Source organism: Mytilus edulis, chromosome 2 (genome assembly GCF_963676685.1).
Source record: "Mytilus edulis chromosome 2, xbMytEdul2.2, whole genome shotgun sequence".
Taxonomy (NCBI): domain Eukaryota; kingdom Metazoa; phylum Mollusca; class Bivalvia; order Mytilida; family Mytilidae; genus Mytilus; species Mytilus edulis.
The window spans coordinates 107,741,058-107,759,272 of NC_092345.1; the positions used below are offsets into that span (position 1 = coordinate 107,741,058).

The following is an 18,215-nucleotide window of genomic DNA, read 5'->3' on the forward strand; positions in this document are numbered from 1 at the left end:
ACTTCTGGATCAATAGTTTATGATTCTAATATAACAAAAAAAAATCCACAGTTTTCAAAAGAACTCAATATTGAGGAGTAAATACCTCTTTTTTTGGTTATGAACAATAACACAGCATTTTTAATTATATATTATTCAATGTAAGTATTAAATTAAAAAAAACACACTAAAACTTTGGTTATTAAAAACTTAACATCAAAATCTGAGTATGACGATTATTTTCACTTCATTTGTAAATCGCATAGTTTCAAATAGCTCAGGAACGGTTGCTCTTATGGTCCTTATGATGTTTGTTGACAATTAACAGACTGTTGACAATTAACAGACTCCAAAATTGACAAGAAATAGCATCAGGAGCATTTATAAGTGCTTCATTCCACAACCATTTTTTTTTAACTGATTGTCCATTATTTACCCTGAATAATTGTACAAAGTCTAAAATTTGTCTAAAATATGATTCGAATGGAAATTTAATAACAACCTTTTGTAAATAACAAGAAAATCTCCTTAAAATCTGTTATCAAGCTTTTAAAGCGCAAAAATGTTCATTGAATACAGTTCACCAATTAAACATCAATAACAAATATAAATTATCTAACAATATATATGTTGCTATATTTATTCTTGAATAATGTTTATACCAGAACCATGTATCACTGAAATCTAAACCATTATATCTTTAACATGGCATCACAAGATAAACCAGTCTCACTTTATATATAGACCATCAAATATGCATAATATTCATTAGAATAGATAACTAAAAGTTGACCTTGAGAAAGACAAATCCTGTAGTTTAATTTTCGTAGATGATAATTTTGGCCATTGTTTCCTTTTCTGATGTTTCAAATCTTTAAAAAGAGTTGTACAGAGCTGAGTTAAGATCTTTAATCATTTCATAACACAGATTTAGTCTATTTTATCCCAATAAAATGTTTAAGGGTTATTTGGTAAAGGATATGGTTAAAAAAAGTCAATTTTCAGATTATAAATTGTTGATGTACTATTAAACTTAGACCAAACTCTTTTTGCCCTATTGCAACTAAGTCAAGCTTGACTTATTATATGATGAATGGCACTGGGTGTTCACATTAAAGTTTACTGACAAAATCATTCAAGCCATAAGTAATATAATTTTCAGATCCACTGAGCTAAAAATAACCCCTGAATCAGATTTAGCAGCGACCTTAGAACATTTATTTGTTAAGTGGTGATATTCAGATACCTTTTCCAAAAAACACAAAAAAAAACCTCATTATGCAAAACACATGCAGTTTCCCCAAAAAATAACACACATAAAGAAGAATGGATAAATTTGTCATATAAGGGCATTAATTTGTCTATGGAATGTACAGAAAATTTAGTCCATATTGACTTAATGGTAGGTCTTGTTCATCTGATGATATTTTTTTCCATTTCTCTCTTTCTACAATAATTTTGCCATAAAAACACAGAATTTGCTAAAACATAGTGATTAAAAACAATTCCTATAACTGGTCATATTATTATGATTATTGTTTGGCTGTTTTATTATCTATGTTTTTCTATCTTTAATCATTTAAAACAACCCACATATAAATGCAAAATGATTATTCAAATCCTTTATGGCAGAGACTGATGATTTTGGCCATTTTAATTGTTTTAAAGGTTGTCCTGCCAAAATCACAAAAAAAAATATTTAAAAAACATCTTCCAAGGAATTTGTGTCATAATTGACAGTCTCAACATTCTGAAAATTTCCCCCAATTCCTGGTTTTCTTTATTTAATAAGATTTTACAAAATAACAATACTTGCATATTATATATTTTTTTATATTATTAGACTTAGCAGTCATGTTGGTGGTCAAGTAGGATCATTGGAAACATATTTAGAACTAGAAACTCCAAGGATGATTGTGATCAAGTTTGGTTCAAATTGATTCATTTGTTCGAGTGTAGTTGATGTAGAAAAACTGAAGGTAAAAGACAGTGGGGTCGAGAAAAGACAAATTCTAAGTTGTTCCATGCTCCCCAGTAACTTTATGAATTACATCAGCTAGCAATATATTCACTGATGAATATAATTCACTGATAAATATAATATACCATGGTTATAACAGTGATGAAGTTAAATGAAATAGTTTTAACTCCTGATTGAGTAAGGCATTATGGTGCTAACACCTAATGAAGTTATGTGTCATGGTTTTAACTTCTGATGAAGTAAGGCATCATAAATTTAACTCCTGATGAAGTAAGGCATCATATTTTAAACTCCTGATGAGATAAGGTGTCATAGTTTAAACTCCTGATGAGATAAGGCGTCATAGTTTAAACTCCTGATGAGATAAGGTGTCATAGTTCAAACATCCGATGAAGTTAGTTGTGATGGTTTATAACTTCAGAGGAAGTTAGACATCATGGTCATAACATTATTTAAATACTTTATTTACTTTAATAATACTTTCATTTCATAAACATATTAAGTTAGAAAGTTCAAAGGACTAAGCCCTTATTTATTCTGACATTAAAATTTGTTCATTTTTTACAAGTCCCTTTAAGGTTATCAAATAAACCATATTAATAAGCCTCACATATACATAGCTGCATCATTTTAATAGCTCAAAACTGTATCTTATATATTAGATTTAAATAATTCCCCTCAAAACTGTATCTTATATATTAGATTGAAATAATTCCCCTCAAAACTGTATCTTATATATTAGATTGAAATAATTCCCCTCAAAACTGTATCTTATATATTAGATTGAAATAATTCCCCTCAAAACTGTATCTTATATATTAGATTGAAATAATTCCCCTCAAAACTGTATCTTATATATTAGATTGAAATAATTCCCCTCAAAACTGTATCTTATATATTAGATTTAAATAATTCCATTGATGTTAGTTGTTGCATTACTAACTATCTTCAATATAGTACTACCATGTTCCAAACCTTATTCTTGCAAAACATTGTTTCTAATATAACACTACTAAAATTCAAAAAAACTTATGTTCAAAAGATTAAAAAAAATGTCAGCAGGAGTATTTCACATATCTGTTTAAACCTCAGGCATCTTGTTAATATAAAAAAAAATATATTTTGAAATTATGAGATTATTTTTTTTACAAAAAATGAGTTTATATCATATGCTACTCTTATTTCAGGTTTAGTTGAAATCTGTGGACTTTAAATATATACAGTTTTGACAGAAATTTTTACATGGCAACTGACAAACAAATGTTGATACCAGGAATTAATTCAGGATATCCTGTTTTTTAAAGATATAATTTTTTTATTTTAAAAATGTTGTTGAATGGACAATTTGATTTGGATTTGCATATTATAATATATATCAAATTTCATTTCAACCTTAGCACAAAAAGATGTTTATAAAAATTTACAAATAGATAAGATCAATCACTGGGTTGTATTCATAATCTGTGACAAAACTATAAAAAACCTTTAAATAAAAATATTAATATCACAAATAGTTGGTCCCAAGAACTACAGGGAGTATTATTGCATAGAAATATATTGTATAAAATTAACCAACTCAGCATAAAATATATTGCATACTTAAAATTCAGTATTATAAAAATATGGCAATTTGGAGTAAACTGTAGTCCTGTTTCTTTAGGATTATGTTGAATAACGTTGATGTGTCATTCTTATATCACAAAAAATCTCTTATGTATTTTAGATTCTGAGTTTTACAAATTGAACTCTGAATTCACATGTAAAACACATTTTATATAGCATATAAAAAATTCACAATGGTTTACATTAGAATGTTGAACATAATATTCATAATCAATGTTTTAGGTTAACTGTGTATGTTCCCTATCTAAAATTCAAAGTATAAACATTTAATATTCATTTGAAATATCAACTTTAAACTGACATATACTTGTAATTGACAATAACTGTTACATGACTTTTTGTTTATATAATCACCAGATTAATAAAAAATACAGTAATACATGCAGTGACTATTTTAAAAGCATATTTTTAAGTCATTGTTAGTCAATGTAATTATATAATTGATGAACATTCAGATATATTTCATGCATATTCAGGACAAGTCCATTGATAAATGCTGTTACAAATCTCATCATTAGATACCTCTGTAAACTTGAGGAGAGATCATTTACATAAAATAATGGCAATCTCTGGAATATAAAATTATAACATCTCTCTCTGTAAACTTGAGGAGGGATGATAAACAATGACTAATGCCAGCTATATGAAAGACAAAAACACACTGCATAGCAGATTATTTTCGCAAGTTCAAACATTTTATGCAATATAGGGGCAACAATGTCTTTGAAAAATTATGTTGGTTTTAATTTGGTGGATTGTGAAATTTCAATTGAATACTTTGGCGGAAATTGTTGAAGATAACTAGAGGCTCTAAAAAGCATGTCGCTCACCTTGATCTATGTGCATATTAAACAAAGAACACAGATGGATTCATGACAAAATTGTGTTTTAGTGATGGTGATGTGTTCATAGATATTGGCCCACCCCTGTGACACCATATTACTTTACTGAACAATCATGCTGTTAACAATATATCTATCTATAATGCACTTTGTCCAGTAGTTACAGAGAAAAACATTTTGTAAAAATTTACCAAACTTTACAAAATTAATGAAAATTGTTGAAAATTTACTATAAAGGGCAATAACTTCTTAAGGGGTCAATTGACTATTTTGCTCATCATGACTTATTTATAAGTCTTACTATGCTGTACATTATTGCTGCTTACAGTTTATCTCTATCTATAATAATGTTGGAGATAATAACAAAAAACAGCAAAATTTCCTTAAATTTACCAATTCAGGGGCAGCAACCCAACAACCGGTTGTTCTATTCATCTAAAAATTTCAGGGCAGTTAGATCTTGATTTGATAAACAATTTAAACCCTGTCAGATATGCTCGTTATGCTATGGTTTCAGAGTTATAAGCCAAAATCTACATTTTACCCCTATGTTCTATTTTTATCCATGTCGGCCATCTTTGTTGGATGGATGGGTTACCGGACATGTTTTTTGAACTAAATACCCCAATGATGATTGTGGACAAGTTTGGTTAAATTTGGCCCAATAGTTTCAGAGGAGAAGATTTTTGTAAAAGATTACAAAAATTTAAGAAAAAATGGTAAAATTTACTATAAAGGGCAATAACTCCTAAAGGGGTCAACTAAACATTTTAGTCATGTTGACTTATTTGTAGATCTTACTATGCTAAACATTATTGCTGTTAACAATTTATATAATATTCAAGATAATAACCATTTTTTTTTTTAAACGGCAAAATTTCCTTAAAATTACCAATTCAGGGGCAGTAACCCAACAACAGATTGTCAGATTCAGGAAATTTTAGGGCAGATAGATCTTTACTTGATAAACAAGTTTACACCATTGTCAGATTTGCTCTTAATGCTTTGGTTTCAGAGTTATAAGCCAATATCTACATTTTACCCCTATGTTCTATTTTTAGCCATGACGACCATCTTGGTCAACAGACACATTTTTTTTAACTAAATACCCCAATGATGATTGTGGTCAAGTTTGGTTACAATTGGCCCAGTAGTTTCAGAGGAGAAGATTTTTGTAAAAGTTAACAGACGACGACGAACGAAGGATGCCAAGTGATGAGAAAAGATCACTTGGCCCTTTGGGCCAGGTCAGCTAAAAATGAAAGGCAAGCATCATTGTTATATGATTTGTCTTTTTGAAATGCTGTTTCATTTATTGATTATAATCTGATACAGTTGATCAATAAAATACTTGTTTACAAAATGCTTTAGCTATAAGAAAGTATCACAAGAGTGCACACGCTGAAATGTCTCGCCTTCTATACTAATCATTGATATTATGTTGATAGTCTTAAGTATAAATCTAAGCTTTATTACAACTGTCACATAAACTTTACATTAACCAAGATAACTAAACAAAGACCAATGAACCTTGAAAAAGAGGTCCAGGTCAGATGAACCATGCCAGGCAGACAGGTACAGCTAACAATGCTTCTATACAACATATATAGTTGACACATTACTTATAGTTTAAGAAAAATAGACCAAAACACAAAAACTTAACACTGTGCAATGAACAGTGAAAATGAGGTCACGGTTAAATAAAACCTGCTCGACTGACATAAAGATCATAAAATATTTCCATACACCAAATATAGTTGACCTATGGCATATAGCATTAGATAAAAAGACCAAAACTCAAAAACTTAACTTTGACCACTGAACCATGAAAATGAGGTCAAGGTCACATGACATCTGCCCGCTAGACATGTACACTTAACAATCATTCCATACAACAAATATAGTAGACCTATTGCATATGGTATGAGAAAAACAGACCAAAACACAAAAATTTAACTATAACCACTGAACCATGAAAATGAGGTCAAGGTCAGATGACACCTGCCAGTTGGACATGTACACCTTACAGTCCTTCCATACACCGAATATACTAGCCCTATTGCTTATAGTATCTGAGATATGGACTTGACCACCAAAACTTAACCTTGTTCACTGATCCATGAAATGAGGTCGAGGTCAAGTGAAAACTGTCTGACGGGCATGAGGACCTTGCAAGGTACGCACACATCAAATATAGTTATCCTATTACTTATAATAAGAGAGAATTCAACATTACAAAAAATTTGAACTTTTTTTTCAAGTGGTCACTGAACCATGAAAATGAGGTCAAGGACATTGGACATGTGACTGATGGAAACTTCGTAACATGAAGCATCTATATACAAAGTATGAAGCATCCAGGTCTTCCACCTTCTAAAATATAAAGCTTTTAAGAAGTGAGCTAACGCCGCCGCCGTAGCCGCCGCCGTTGCCGCCGCCGTAGCCGCCGCCGGATCACTATCCCTATGTCGAGCTTTCTGCAACAAAAGTTGCAGGCTCGACAAAAACTTGTGCATAATTTTTTGCTATTTCATTTATCTACCAAATTAAGCAAGAAATACACACTCTGCAAAAATAACCCACTATACAGTATTAACCTCTGTTAACTTGAGGAGGGGTAATTTACAATGACTAATGAAAGCTACATGAAAGACAAAATCTTACAATATCCCTGTAATGTGAGGGATGGTAACATTGACTAATGAAAGCTACATGAAAGACAAAATCTTACAGTATCCCTGTAATTTGAGGGATGATACCATTGACTAATGAAAGCTACATGAAAGACAAAATCTTACAGTATCCCTGTAATTTGAGGGATGGTAACATTGACTAATGAAAGCTACATGAAAGACAAAATCTTACCATATCCCTGTAATGTGAGGGATGGTAACATTGACTAATGAAAGCTACATGAAAGACAAAATCTTACAATATCCCTGTAATGTGAGGGATGGTAACATTGACTAATGAAAGCTACATGAAATACAAAATCTTACAATATCCCTGTAGTGGTAGGAATGGTAACATTGACTAATGAAAGCTACATGAAAGACAAAATCTTACAATATCCCTGTAATGTGAGGGATGGTAACATTGACTAATGAAAGCTACATGAAAGACAAAATCTTACAATATCCCTGTAATGTTAGGGATGGTAACATTGACTAATGAAAGCTACATGAAAGACAAAATTTTACAATATCCCTGTAATGTGAGGGATGGTAACATTGACTAATGAAAGCTACATGAAAGACAACATCTTACAATATCCCTGTAATGTGAGGGATGGTAACATTGACTAATGAAAGCTACATGAAAGACAAAATTTTACAATATCCCTGTAATGTGAGGGATGGTAACATTGACTAATGAAAGCTACATGAAAGACAACATCTTACAATATCCCTGTAATGTGAGGGATGGTAACATTGACTAATAAAAGCTACATGAAAGACAAAATCTTACCATATCCCTGTAATGTGAGGGATGGTAACATTTACTAACGAAATATACATGAAAGACAAAATCTTACCATATACCTGTTATGTGAAGGATGGTAACATTGACTAATGAAAGCTACATGAAAGACAAAATCTTACCATATCCCTGTAATGTGAGGGATGGTAACATTGACTAATGAAAGCTACATGAAAGACAAAATCTTACAATATCCCTGTAATGTGAGGGATGGTAACATTGACTAATGAAAGCTACATGAAAGACAAAATCTTACAGTATCCCTGTAATTTGAGGGATGATACCATTGACTAATGAAAGCTACATGAAAGACAAAATCTTACAGTATCCCTGTAATTTGAGGGATGGTAACATTGACTAATGAAAGCTACATGAAAGACAAAATCTTACCATATCCCTGTAATGTGAGGGATGGTAACATTGACTAATGAAAGCTACATGAAAGACAAAATCTTACAATATCCCTGTAATGTGAGGGATGGTAACATTGACTAATGAAAGCTACATGAAAGACAAAATCTTACAGTATCCCTGTAGTGGTAGGAATGGTAACATTGACTAATGACAGACTAGAAACAATTTTAACATTGTGCAATGTACTGACTAGTAAACTGTGTCCTAATACATTCAAATAATTAGTTTATATACAAAGATAATCCTCATAATGCTCAGTTCCTGACCTGAGTCCAGTGTGTATGCCCTATCAATATATATTATGACCTGTCTCCAGCTAGGATGCCCTATCATTATGTATTATCACCCGTGTTCAGCTGTAGATTCCAGTTAATTTGACTTCTTGTCAGCTTTATCTTTATGAATTTATAAATCACAACACAGAATTATCAGAAAGACAAGATCATGTTACAAACAAACAACCAAATACATATAGATAACAATACTGATAAAATATAGTTATATATAAACAAGATGACATAATATATTGACAAATATTTAGGCAAAACGAATAGCCGTCGCCAGTGTCAATGTTTTTTCCATAAATGCATTAATGTATAGTAGGAACTGCAAAAACTTAATCTAGAATATTATATGATACACAAAAACTACTTGAAGATGAAGCAAAGCAAAGGAGGAGATATAATACATTACTTGGTCCCATCAATTGCAAAATAATTAATTTGTTTTAATCTTTTTAATTATGTAAATTTTATCAATATACAAGTTATTACCTATAACCTAAACACTTTAGTGCAGATATATTACTTGTGGTTTTCACTTTAAGATAAAACCAATTGTAAACTTGGATATTTTCCTGGGTTATTATTTAGAGCATAAATATTTTACGTAGACATAAATATGGATTCTTCCACTTCAACAAGTGTAATAGGAAGTTACTCCACTAAACACAGAACACAAGGCTTGTAGAGCCTTTCTAATATTCTAAACGTAACTGTCAGGAGTTTATGAACATTGTATTGCCATAGATTTGGGGGTGAAATCTGTTTCCTAAATAATTTTAAATGATTTACATTTAATGTTAAACTTTGTTTTGAATGATCCATAGAAAGACGTGTTCTTGAATAAGTCATGACTTATTGATTTCATAATCTAATTTTAACTATATAATATGAAATAAGTGTAAATTATCCATGCATGAAAATGGTCATGATTACAGTATCTAAATCAATATACTGCTCTAAAATACACATTTTTCATCGTCCTGAATATGCATGAAATATTTGCCACTGGATGTTAAGCAACCAACAAGCAATCAATCACATTTTTCAAATAATTTTTTTAATAACACACCTATAGCCCAACATGATAATTATTTAGGAAAGACTTTTACACATATACTTTTTTGAAAATGCTGTGCCTGATATCTGCTGTATCTGTTTTGTAGGCTATTGAATTGACATTTCAAATGCTGTATCTGTGTTGTAGGCTACTCAACTGACATTTCAAATGCCATATCAGTGTTGTCTTGACATATATCTAATGTAAGGTAGATACGTTTACTCTTGTTAGTTGCCTTCAGACATTTTCCTGTCGCAGGATTGTACAGCAAAGACACTCCACTCTGTAAAACATTTAATATTTTAAAATTATAAATTTGTCAGATAACAATTAAAGCAACACCAAATGTATACAAGAGTGCACAGGCTGAAATGTCTTGCCTGCTTTACTAATCATTGATATTATGTTGATAGTCCTATACACTAAATATAGTAGACCTATTGCATACAGTATAAGAAAAACAGAACAAAACACAAAATCTTAACTATAACCACTGAACCATGAAAATGAGGTCAAGGTCAGATGACACCTGCTAGTTGGACATGTGCACCTTACAGTCCTTCCATACACCAAATATACTAGACCTATTATTGCAGAAAGGTCAATTGTGAATTACTAAACAAAAGTAAAATTGAGAATGGAAATGGGGAATGTGTCAAAGAGACAACAACCCGACCAAATAAAAAACAACAGCAGAGGGTCACCAACAGGTCTTCAATGTAGCGAGAAATTCCCGCACCCGGAGTCGTCCTTCAGCTGGCCCCTAAACAAATATATACTAGTCCAGTGATAATGAACGCCATACTAATTTCCAAATTGTACACAAGAAACTAAAATTAAAATAATACAAGACTAACAAAGGCCAGAGGCTCCTGACTTGGGACAGGCGCAAAAATGCGGCGGGGTTAAACATGTTTGTGAGATCTCAACCCTCCCCCTATACCTCTAACCAATGTAGTAAAGTAAACGCATAACAATAGGTAATCCAGATTATAACACGATGCTGTCTGTTGTACCTGAATTGTTGACATTTTTACCTATCATGTCTGTTTTGATTCCCACATTGTTTTCAAAATAATGAAATTAAATGCAACTACCAAGGAAGTGAGAGATACAGCTAGCTTTAAAATCAGTTTTAATCAACCATTCTCTACATAAAGAAATGCCAGTACCAAGTCGGGAATTTGAGAATTGTTATCCTTTTGTTTAAAATGTAAGTATAAGATTAGGATTTACCATTTTATAAAGGATTTTTAGTTTTGAATTTCACCTGGTGTTCAATGTTTGCGTTATTACTTTTTACTACATGCAAAGAAAAGACTAAAAGGCAAATAAGCTACTTTAAAAGTTGCATTTCTGTAAATATAAACAATGCAATTTCTCATAGGAATTCCCTTTATGGTTAAAACTTTGCCACTTTTACTATGAAATTTCTAAAAGTTTTATCCACCATTTTCTACATTATTTTCTACATGTGAAAATGCCTGTACCAAGTCAGGAATATGACAGTTGTTGTTCATTCATTTGATGTGTTTTATCATTTGATTAGGGACAGAATTTTTGAGATTTTACTTTTTAATGGAAAGTTGAAATGCACTACTTTTTTATTCAAAGGTCAAAACATTCCCAGAACTTGTAATAGTTCAAACTTATACTAAAATTCTACACTACCCCTCACTTCACTTAAGGTCTTATTCAGAATTCAATTCCTTGCCTATCATGTGCATTTATACTGGTAACATTCCAAAACTATGTCTCTGAGATGAAACATAAAGATCATATCTGGCAACCAATATGCAAACACAACAAATATCTATGAATACATGTATTATACTGTAAATTCAGAAATTATTGCAGGCATTTAGTATTGTGATTTTGTCATTTTAGACTAAAAATTGATTTTAATAAAAATCCAATTTATTTCACATAGAAAAGTTTCAAAATGTGAGTTTAAATTATTGTGATTATAACACTGTCACATTTTTCGAAATTAAAAAACATCACCATAGTTTCTGAATTTACAGTATTTCTCCCCAAAAGGGGTGTTATGAAAGAGTACTTCTATCTAGTTTTACCATCTTTGGTACATCTAACCAATATTAAGACCAAATATTACCTTCTTTGTCCAGACCCATGCTTGAGATCCTTTAGAACCATGGCACTTCATTAATCTGGCAAAAGAATGCCCCTGTTCCTTGGATTCTACATCTAAACACAGCACAGAGGCTAGGATTAGTTCACTGTCAACTGTTTCATGCCATATCTGGAAAACATATTATCGAAATAGAGATGATGAAATCCTTTTAATGTCATCTGTCTCATGCCAAATATGAAAAAAAATTATCAAAATAGAGATGATGAAATCCTTTTAATGTCAACTGTCTCATGCCAAATATGAAAAAAAATTATCAAAATAGAGATGATGAAATCCTTTAAATGTCAGCTGTCTCATGCCAAATATGAAAAAAATTTATCAAAATAGAGATGATGAAATCATTTTAATGTCAGCTGTCTCTTGCCAAATCTGTAAAACATCATCAAAATAGAGATGCTCAAATCCTTTTAATGTCAACTGTCTCTTGCCAAATCAGGAAAAAAAATATCAAAATGGAGATGTTTAAGATGGTACCAAACACTTTCACTTAAATTAATTTGGCTTGTTTATTTTTTTATAAACTTGTTCAAAGTATTTATGTTGACCCTTTAACAAAAATATAAAAATTTCAAAAATTTTGAACCAACCATTTTGTCAGAAAAATTACACTGGTTATATAGCAGTTTGACAAACACCAATTTTGATCTTAATATTCCTTTTACAACACAAAATAATTAAAACGTTAAGCTGACTTTACAGAGTTATCTCCAGGCGCGTAGCTCCCTATACGCTAACACGCAGTTGCGTGCACATCGATTCGGCATGCAAAAAAAAAAATAATGGCAAAATAAATCAAAGCCTTAAAGGCTGTAAAAGCAATTGCTGCCATGTTAATGTTTGGGGACTTTTATTTTTCATCCACATATATACAAGAATTAAACCTGACATGAGTGTTGTCTAGTTTAAAGTAAGAAGGTTTTAACTTTATATAAATAAAAGACTTTAGCAGAAAGTCATTTTTAATATGTTTTATATTTCACAAGGAGACAACACGTTTACCAGGCTAAAGTTGGGGTCAAATATACATGTGCTGAAACATATAACTCAAAAAGAAATCATCATGGATTATCCCCTGGTAGTGTTTGTAACTTCCTTGGCAATAATTTCCTTTATTGATTTAATTTTAACAATTTTCATTATTAATTTATATTTAACCATTAACACAAATGATTATTAAGTTAAAACATTTCAACTTTCCAGACGCAAATGTTAAAAAACGGGAAAGAAATAAAATATCTTACAAGACATAAACATGTAAAGAATAAATGTATATTTCAGCTTAATAAAAATATTTTCATAATGTTACTTTGTCATCATTTTTAAAACTAAGTTCCAAACATTATTGCTCAGTTGATATGTGTCCTACTGATGCGGTACGAGCACAGGCACTTCTTTCTATCCATAGGAAGGTCGATTATCCATATAAATAGTTTTATATGGATAGTCGACCTTCCTATGGATAGAAACAAGTGCATGTGGGTACGAGATAACTACAATTCTCATGCAATCCCGAAAAGGGGGGTCATCACAGACAAACATGACATTAAATCGTTATCACTGAACTAGTAAAAATATATTGTATAGGGGCCAGCTGAAGGACGCCTCCGGGTGCAGGAATTTTTCGCTGCATTGAAGACCTGTTGGTGACCTTAATTCTGCTGTTGTATGTTTTTCTATGGTCGGGTTGTTGTCTCTTTGACAAATTCCCCATTTCCTTTCTCAATTTTATTATACGAACAAGAACAAACAGCTCTACGTTGCTTTGATATTTATCAATTTTCAGGAAACATTGCGAAAAATGATCTTCAATATTTCGAAAACATGTGAAATAAAATTGCTAACACGGTGGACCGTCGAGTGTCAACAAACGTAGTAGACTTGTTCACTGAAAAGACGAGGATAATGGTTTCATCTGACATTTGTTATGCAAACCCAGTTTTGATCATGATATTTAAAAAGACGTACTTTTTTTCAATCTATGTATTAATAAACTAGAAAATTCCAAATTGTAAATATCTCTTCATCTGGACCGACTTGGCATCTACTACGTTTGGACGGGTCCATTTTATTAGTAAGGTGATCGATAAATATTACGGAGTTTTGACAGAAAAGGAAAACGAACTTATTGTTATGTGTTTTCAACAAGGGTTTCGTTCCGCTAAATTATTTGCGCAAATAAAGTTTGTCTATTTTTAGATTACAGGTAATAATTTGACACTACGCATTAACCTGTGTAGTGATTTTGATTTTACGATAAATGTATGAATGAACGATAATTTTATGAATGAACAAGAGCACCTGACCTCTTAAAGAAACACAAATTAAACATAAAAAAACGTATTTATTAGGAGATAATTCAGTAAAATTGTCAATACTAAATCAACAACTGAAATGAATCCATATTTTGTTGAAACATCGTACGAACGGCGGAAAACGGAATCGCATTTATAAAAATGTACTTTTTTTCACTCGGACTTCTATGTTATTTGATAGTCAAACGGATGACCCTTTAAATACAAAAATACATCTACAAGAACATATTCTGAAACTTCTTAAATCCACTAACTTTTTTTTTAAAGTTTCAAGCTATGTATTGCATTAGAAAACATACATAGGTGTTAAAGAATGACTGACCAGGAGCCTGTTTAACAAAATACTATGGCTTGATCTGGGCGGAGTCTCTGATCTGGGTCACAAAGATGGCCATACGCGACGGCATAAAAGCAATTGCTTTAAAAATTATAAACTGAATGTTAAAGGAAACACCTATGTTGTCACTTTTTCAATTGATGAAATATCATTAAATGACGGCATTTGGTTTCGAAATAAAAGCTTTATTGGAGATTATGTCAAAATCGGACAGTAACTTGTATCTTTTACAAGATTTGAATTTGTAATACTCAGTCTATGACATGTAGTTTTGGAGCACATAATACAGTGTACGGTTCATCAGTTTGGAATGATATGTACCAATCGGCATTAGAATTATCAGAATCCTTCAATATCGTTGAAAATATGCCAAGGCGATGTGGTCGACAGACTACCGGAGCCAATGACCCTGTAAACCCTGTAAACACGCCAAAACAGTATTGGAAAGTCTCATTATTTTTTGCGTTCATAGACCATATGATAAGGGAACTGGAGAATGGAGTCGCGTCTAGTATTATCAGAAAATCGCTTCTTTGCGCTGTATGTGCTTCATCGTATTTGTAGGAAATATAACAAACTAACAAATCTAATCTGTCTGAGACATACGAAACTGACCTGGCATGTAATTTTGACGAATTCAATTGGGAAGTCGCTTGATGCCGAACACGCACGCTGCCAGTATAACATATCGCGAGTGCTACCATGGAGATCTATCAGTGTACTACGTATGTTGAAAACAAATGTATGATCAACAATGAACAATGACAGAAACATTTACGGCAGTAGCATTTGACGCATTTAAGGCATATTAATCAGGATTTCAGTGTGAGTATTGACAAAAAAAATAGAGAAGTTTGTTTCTGCCTAGACCCGAAGAGCAGATTTTGGACAATTTTGAGTAAATTATGTATCACAAATGATGTGTTGTTTATATATTACTCTATTTAGAAGATTTATTAATAGTTTTACATTCATAATTTTTTTATAAGTCCTATCTACATAAAGCTCCTCTTTTAACCGTCCTATGACCGAAAACCGAAAAAAACCCCCATTTTTCTGCATAAAAGGGTCCCAAAATTTGTTTGCTTGCACATCGTTTCATTCTAGCTACGCCCTTGATCTCCCTGTAGTGTTAGGTATCACCTTAAATCTTTTTAATGTCAACTGTCTCATATACTATCTGAAAAAAAAATATAATTAACAAAATACAGATGCCATTGTTCCTTCAATGTCAACAGCAATGAAATATTTATATCGATATTATATTAGCTATGTCAGATAGAAGTCAACCTTATGCTATTGAATTTCAATACATATGTTAATTCATTTCTAATTTGAAAAATATCTTTATGACAAATTCTGAAACTGTTTGAATATTGAGTTGATATGGGAACCTCACAAAACCATTTAAAATATTTTTTTTTGAATATTCCAGAATCAATCAAATTCTTCTACATGTACATGTTTAAGTGCACTTAAGATTGATTTCTATCCCATGCAGTTTTATTTAGGGATCTTCACATGGGGGAATGGGCCCTGTGATGGTATTTTGTAAAATGAATTAATGTGTATATAAAGTGGAAAAAAACGTCTCTACAAATGAACAATTTAATGATGGAACGACAATGAAGATTACACAGATACCATGACATTACACATAGACAAGTACATGTAAAATTCCCGGGGTACTATGACAGTCTCTACTTATCCTCAACATAGACAAGTACATGTAAAATTCCCGGGGTACTATGATAGTCTCTACTTATCCTCAACAATGGGTTCATATTCCCTGTTAATGTTGTATGTCCCTCCTGTCTCTCCCCTGCAGCTAGGTGAAGCCTGATTAACAATTAAATTGTACTGAAGTGTCCTGATTTCAACATTTATTACTATTTCTGTCTGTTTTCCTTCACATGTGATATGAGCTCATATTCTTGTCTAGGTAACTAATTAAATTAAATTAAAGGACTGCTGGAATATTTCCCTTCAGTATAATATTACTTGATATTTCTTCTCATTGTTAGCCTGCTCACAATATTTTGTATTTATATTGATTTTACCTGATATTTCTTCTCTTTGCCAGCCTGCCCACAATGTTGGAGAATTAACATTGATCTTTTAGCATAAATGTCTTTCTCCCCTTGAACACAAAGACCAGAGGTTGTATGTACAATCTGAAAAGAAACAATTACTTCAAATAATACTACATAAGGACTGATTGAATACCTTCTAATATTATTAACTTTAGAAATGTTCTATAAAAGATTGCACTTTTTAAATACAAACCACACATTCTGAGATTCATTACAATTCATAATATACATGTAATACAGAAAAAAACATACAGCTAGCCTCTTTTCTGTAAAAGAAAAGTGCCAGAATTTCTGAGCTTAATAATAATTTAAAGTATATGTGTCCAACCACAACCTATAAAGCTACCCTCATTTCTCAGAAAGCCATGCCTCACATTCTGAGCTTCAGTATCTTTTCTCAGAAGAAAGTGCCACACCTTCTGAGCTTCATAATATTTTCTCTAGAAGAAACATGCCACATTTCTGAGCTTCATTATCTTTTCTCTAGAAGAAACATGCCACACTTCTGAGATTCATTATTTTTTTCTCAAGAAGAAACGTGCCACACCTTCTGAGCTTCATTATCTTTTCTCTAGAAGAAACATGCCACACTTCTGAGCTTCATTATTTTTTTCTCAAGAAGAAACATGCCACACCTTCTGAGCTTCATTATCCTTTCTTGAGAAGAAACATGCCATACCTTCTAAGCCTCATTATCTTTTCTCTAAAAGAAACGTGCCACACCTTCTGAGCTTCATTTATCTATTCTGAGCTTCAGTATCTTTTCTCAGAAGAAAGTGCCACACCTTCTGAGCTTCATAATATTTTCTCTAAAAGAAACATGCCACACTTCTGAGCTTCATTATTTTTTTCTCAAGAAGAAACGTGCCAAACCTTCTAAGCTTCATTATCTTTTCTCTAGAAGAAACATGCCACACCTTCTGAGCTTCATAATCTTTTCTCTAGAAGAAACGTGCCACATGCTCCGAGCTTCATTATCTTTTCTCAAGAAGAAACATGCCACACCTTCAGCTCTTCATAATCTTTTCTCAAGAAGAAATATGTCACACCTTCAGAGCTTCATTGTTTTTTTTTCAAGAAGAAACCTGCCATGCCTTTTAAGTTTCATTATAACATACCTGTCCTTTCCGTAGCACTTTTGTTCGGAGTCTTTTCTCTGGAGGATGTATAACAGCAGGAGCCATCCCTTCTGAGTTTGGTAAAACCTGGATAGAGTATATTGTAAAGGACAATCATCATTTATATGGTCTTACATCTTTTATTTAGTATTTTTTACTCAAACATAGAAAATGCAAATTGTTGTTTTACAGGTATATATTTTTTTGAACACAAAATTCAAACATGTAATCCAAGTTATAGGAAGTATGTATAATAATCAAATAATTTTAAAACAATGTGTTAAAACCTCTAGACATGATTAGGAGTCTGTTTCTTATTAAACCTCTACATGCTGTCTAAAGGTTGCACTTGATAAATGCAGCTGTTTCATAAACAACGCCTCTTTTGGGGAGATATAAAATACTGTCAATTCATTATTATTTGTGGGATACTTATTTACTTGGATTTTGTATAACAGGTAATCAACTAATTTTAGTGTTTTCCTAATTACTTATCCTTTATATATGCTTGTATGCAAATTTGGCAAAACCACAAAATTA

General features: G+C 31.7%; 1 protein-coding gene across 1 annotated transcript in view; it reads right to left on the reverse strand.

Moving 5' to 3' along the window:
- Nucleotides 1–9,198: 9,198 nt before the first annotated feature.
- Nucleotides 9,199–18,215, reverse strand: part of LOC139513894 (polypeptide N-acetylgalactosaminyltransferase 11-like) — a 37,557-nt gene continuing 28,540 nt past the window's right edge. Inside the window, exons 9-12 of the mRNA XM_071302841.1 lie at nt 17,676–17,762; nt 16,525–16,638; nt 11,777–11,923; nt 9,199–9,943 (exon numbers count right to left, since the gene is read on the reverse strand). Coding sequence (XP_071158942.1) covers nt 9,809–9,943; nt 11,777–11,923; nt 16,525–16,638; nt 17,676–17,762 — 483 coding nt within the window. The 3' untranslated portion in view covers nt 9,199–9,808. The remainder of the gene's footprint in view (nt 9,944–11,776; nt 11,924–16,524; nt 16,639–17,675; nt 17,763–18,215) is intronic.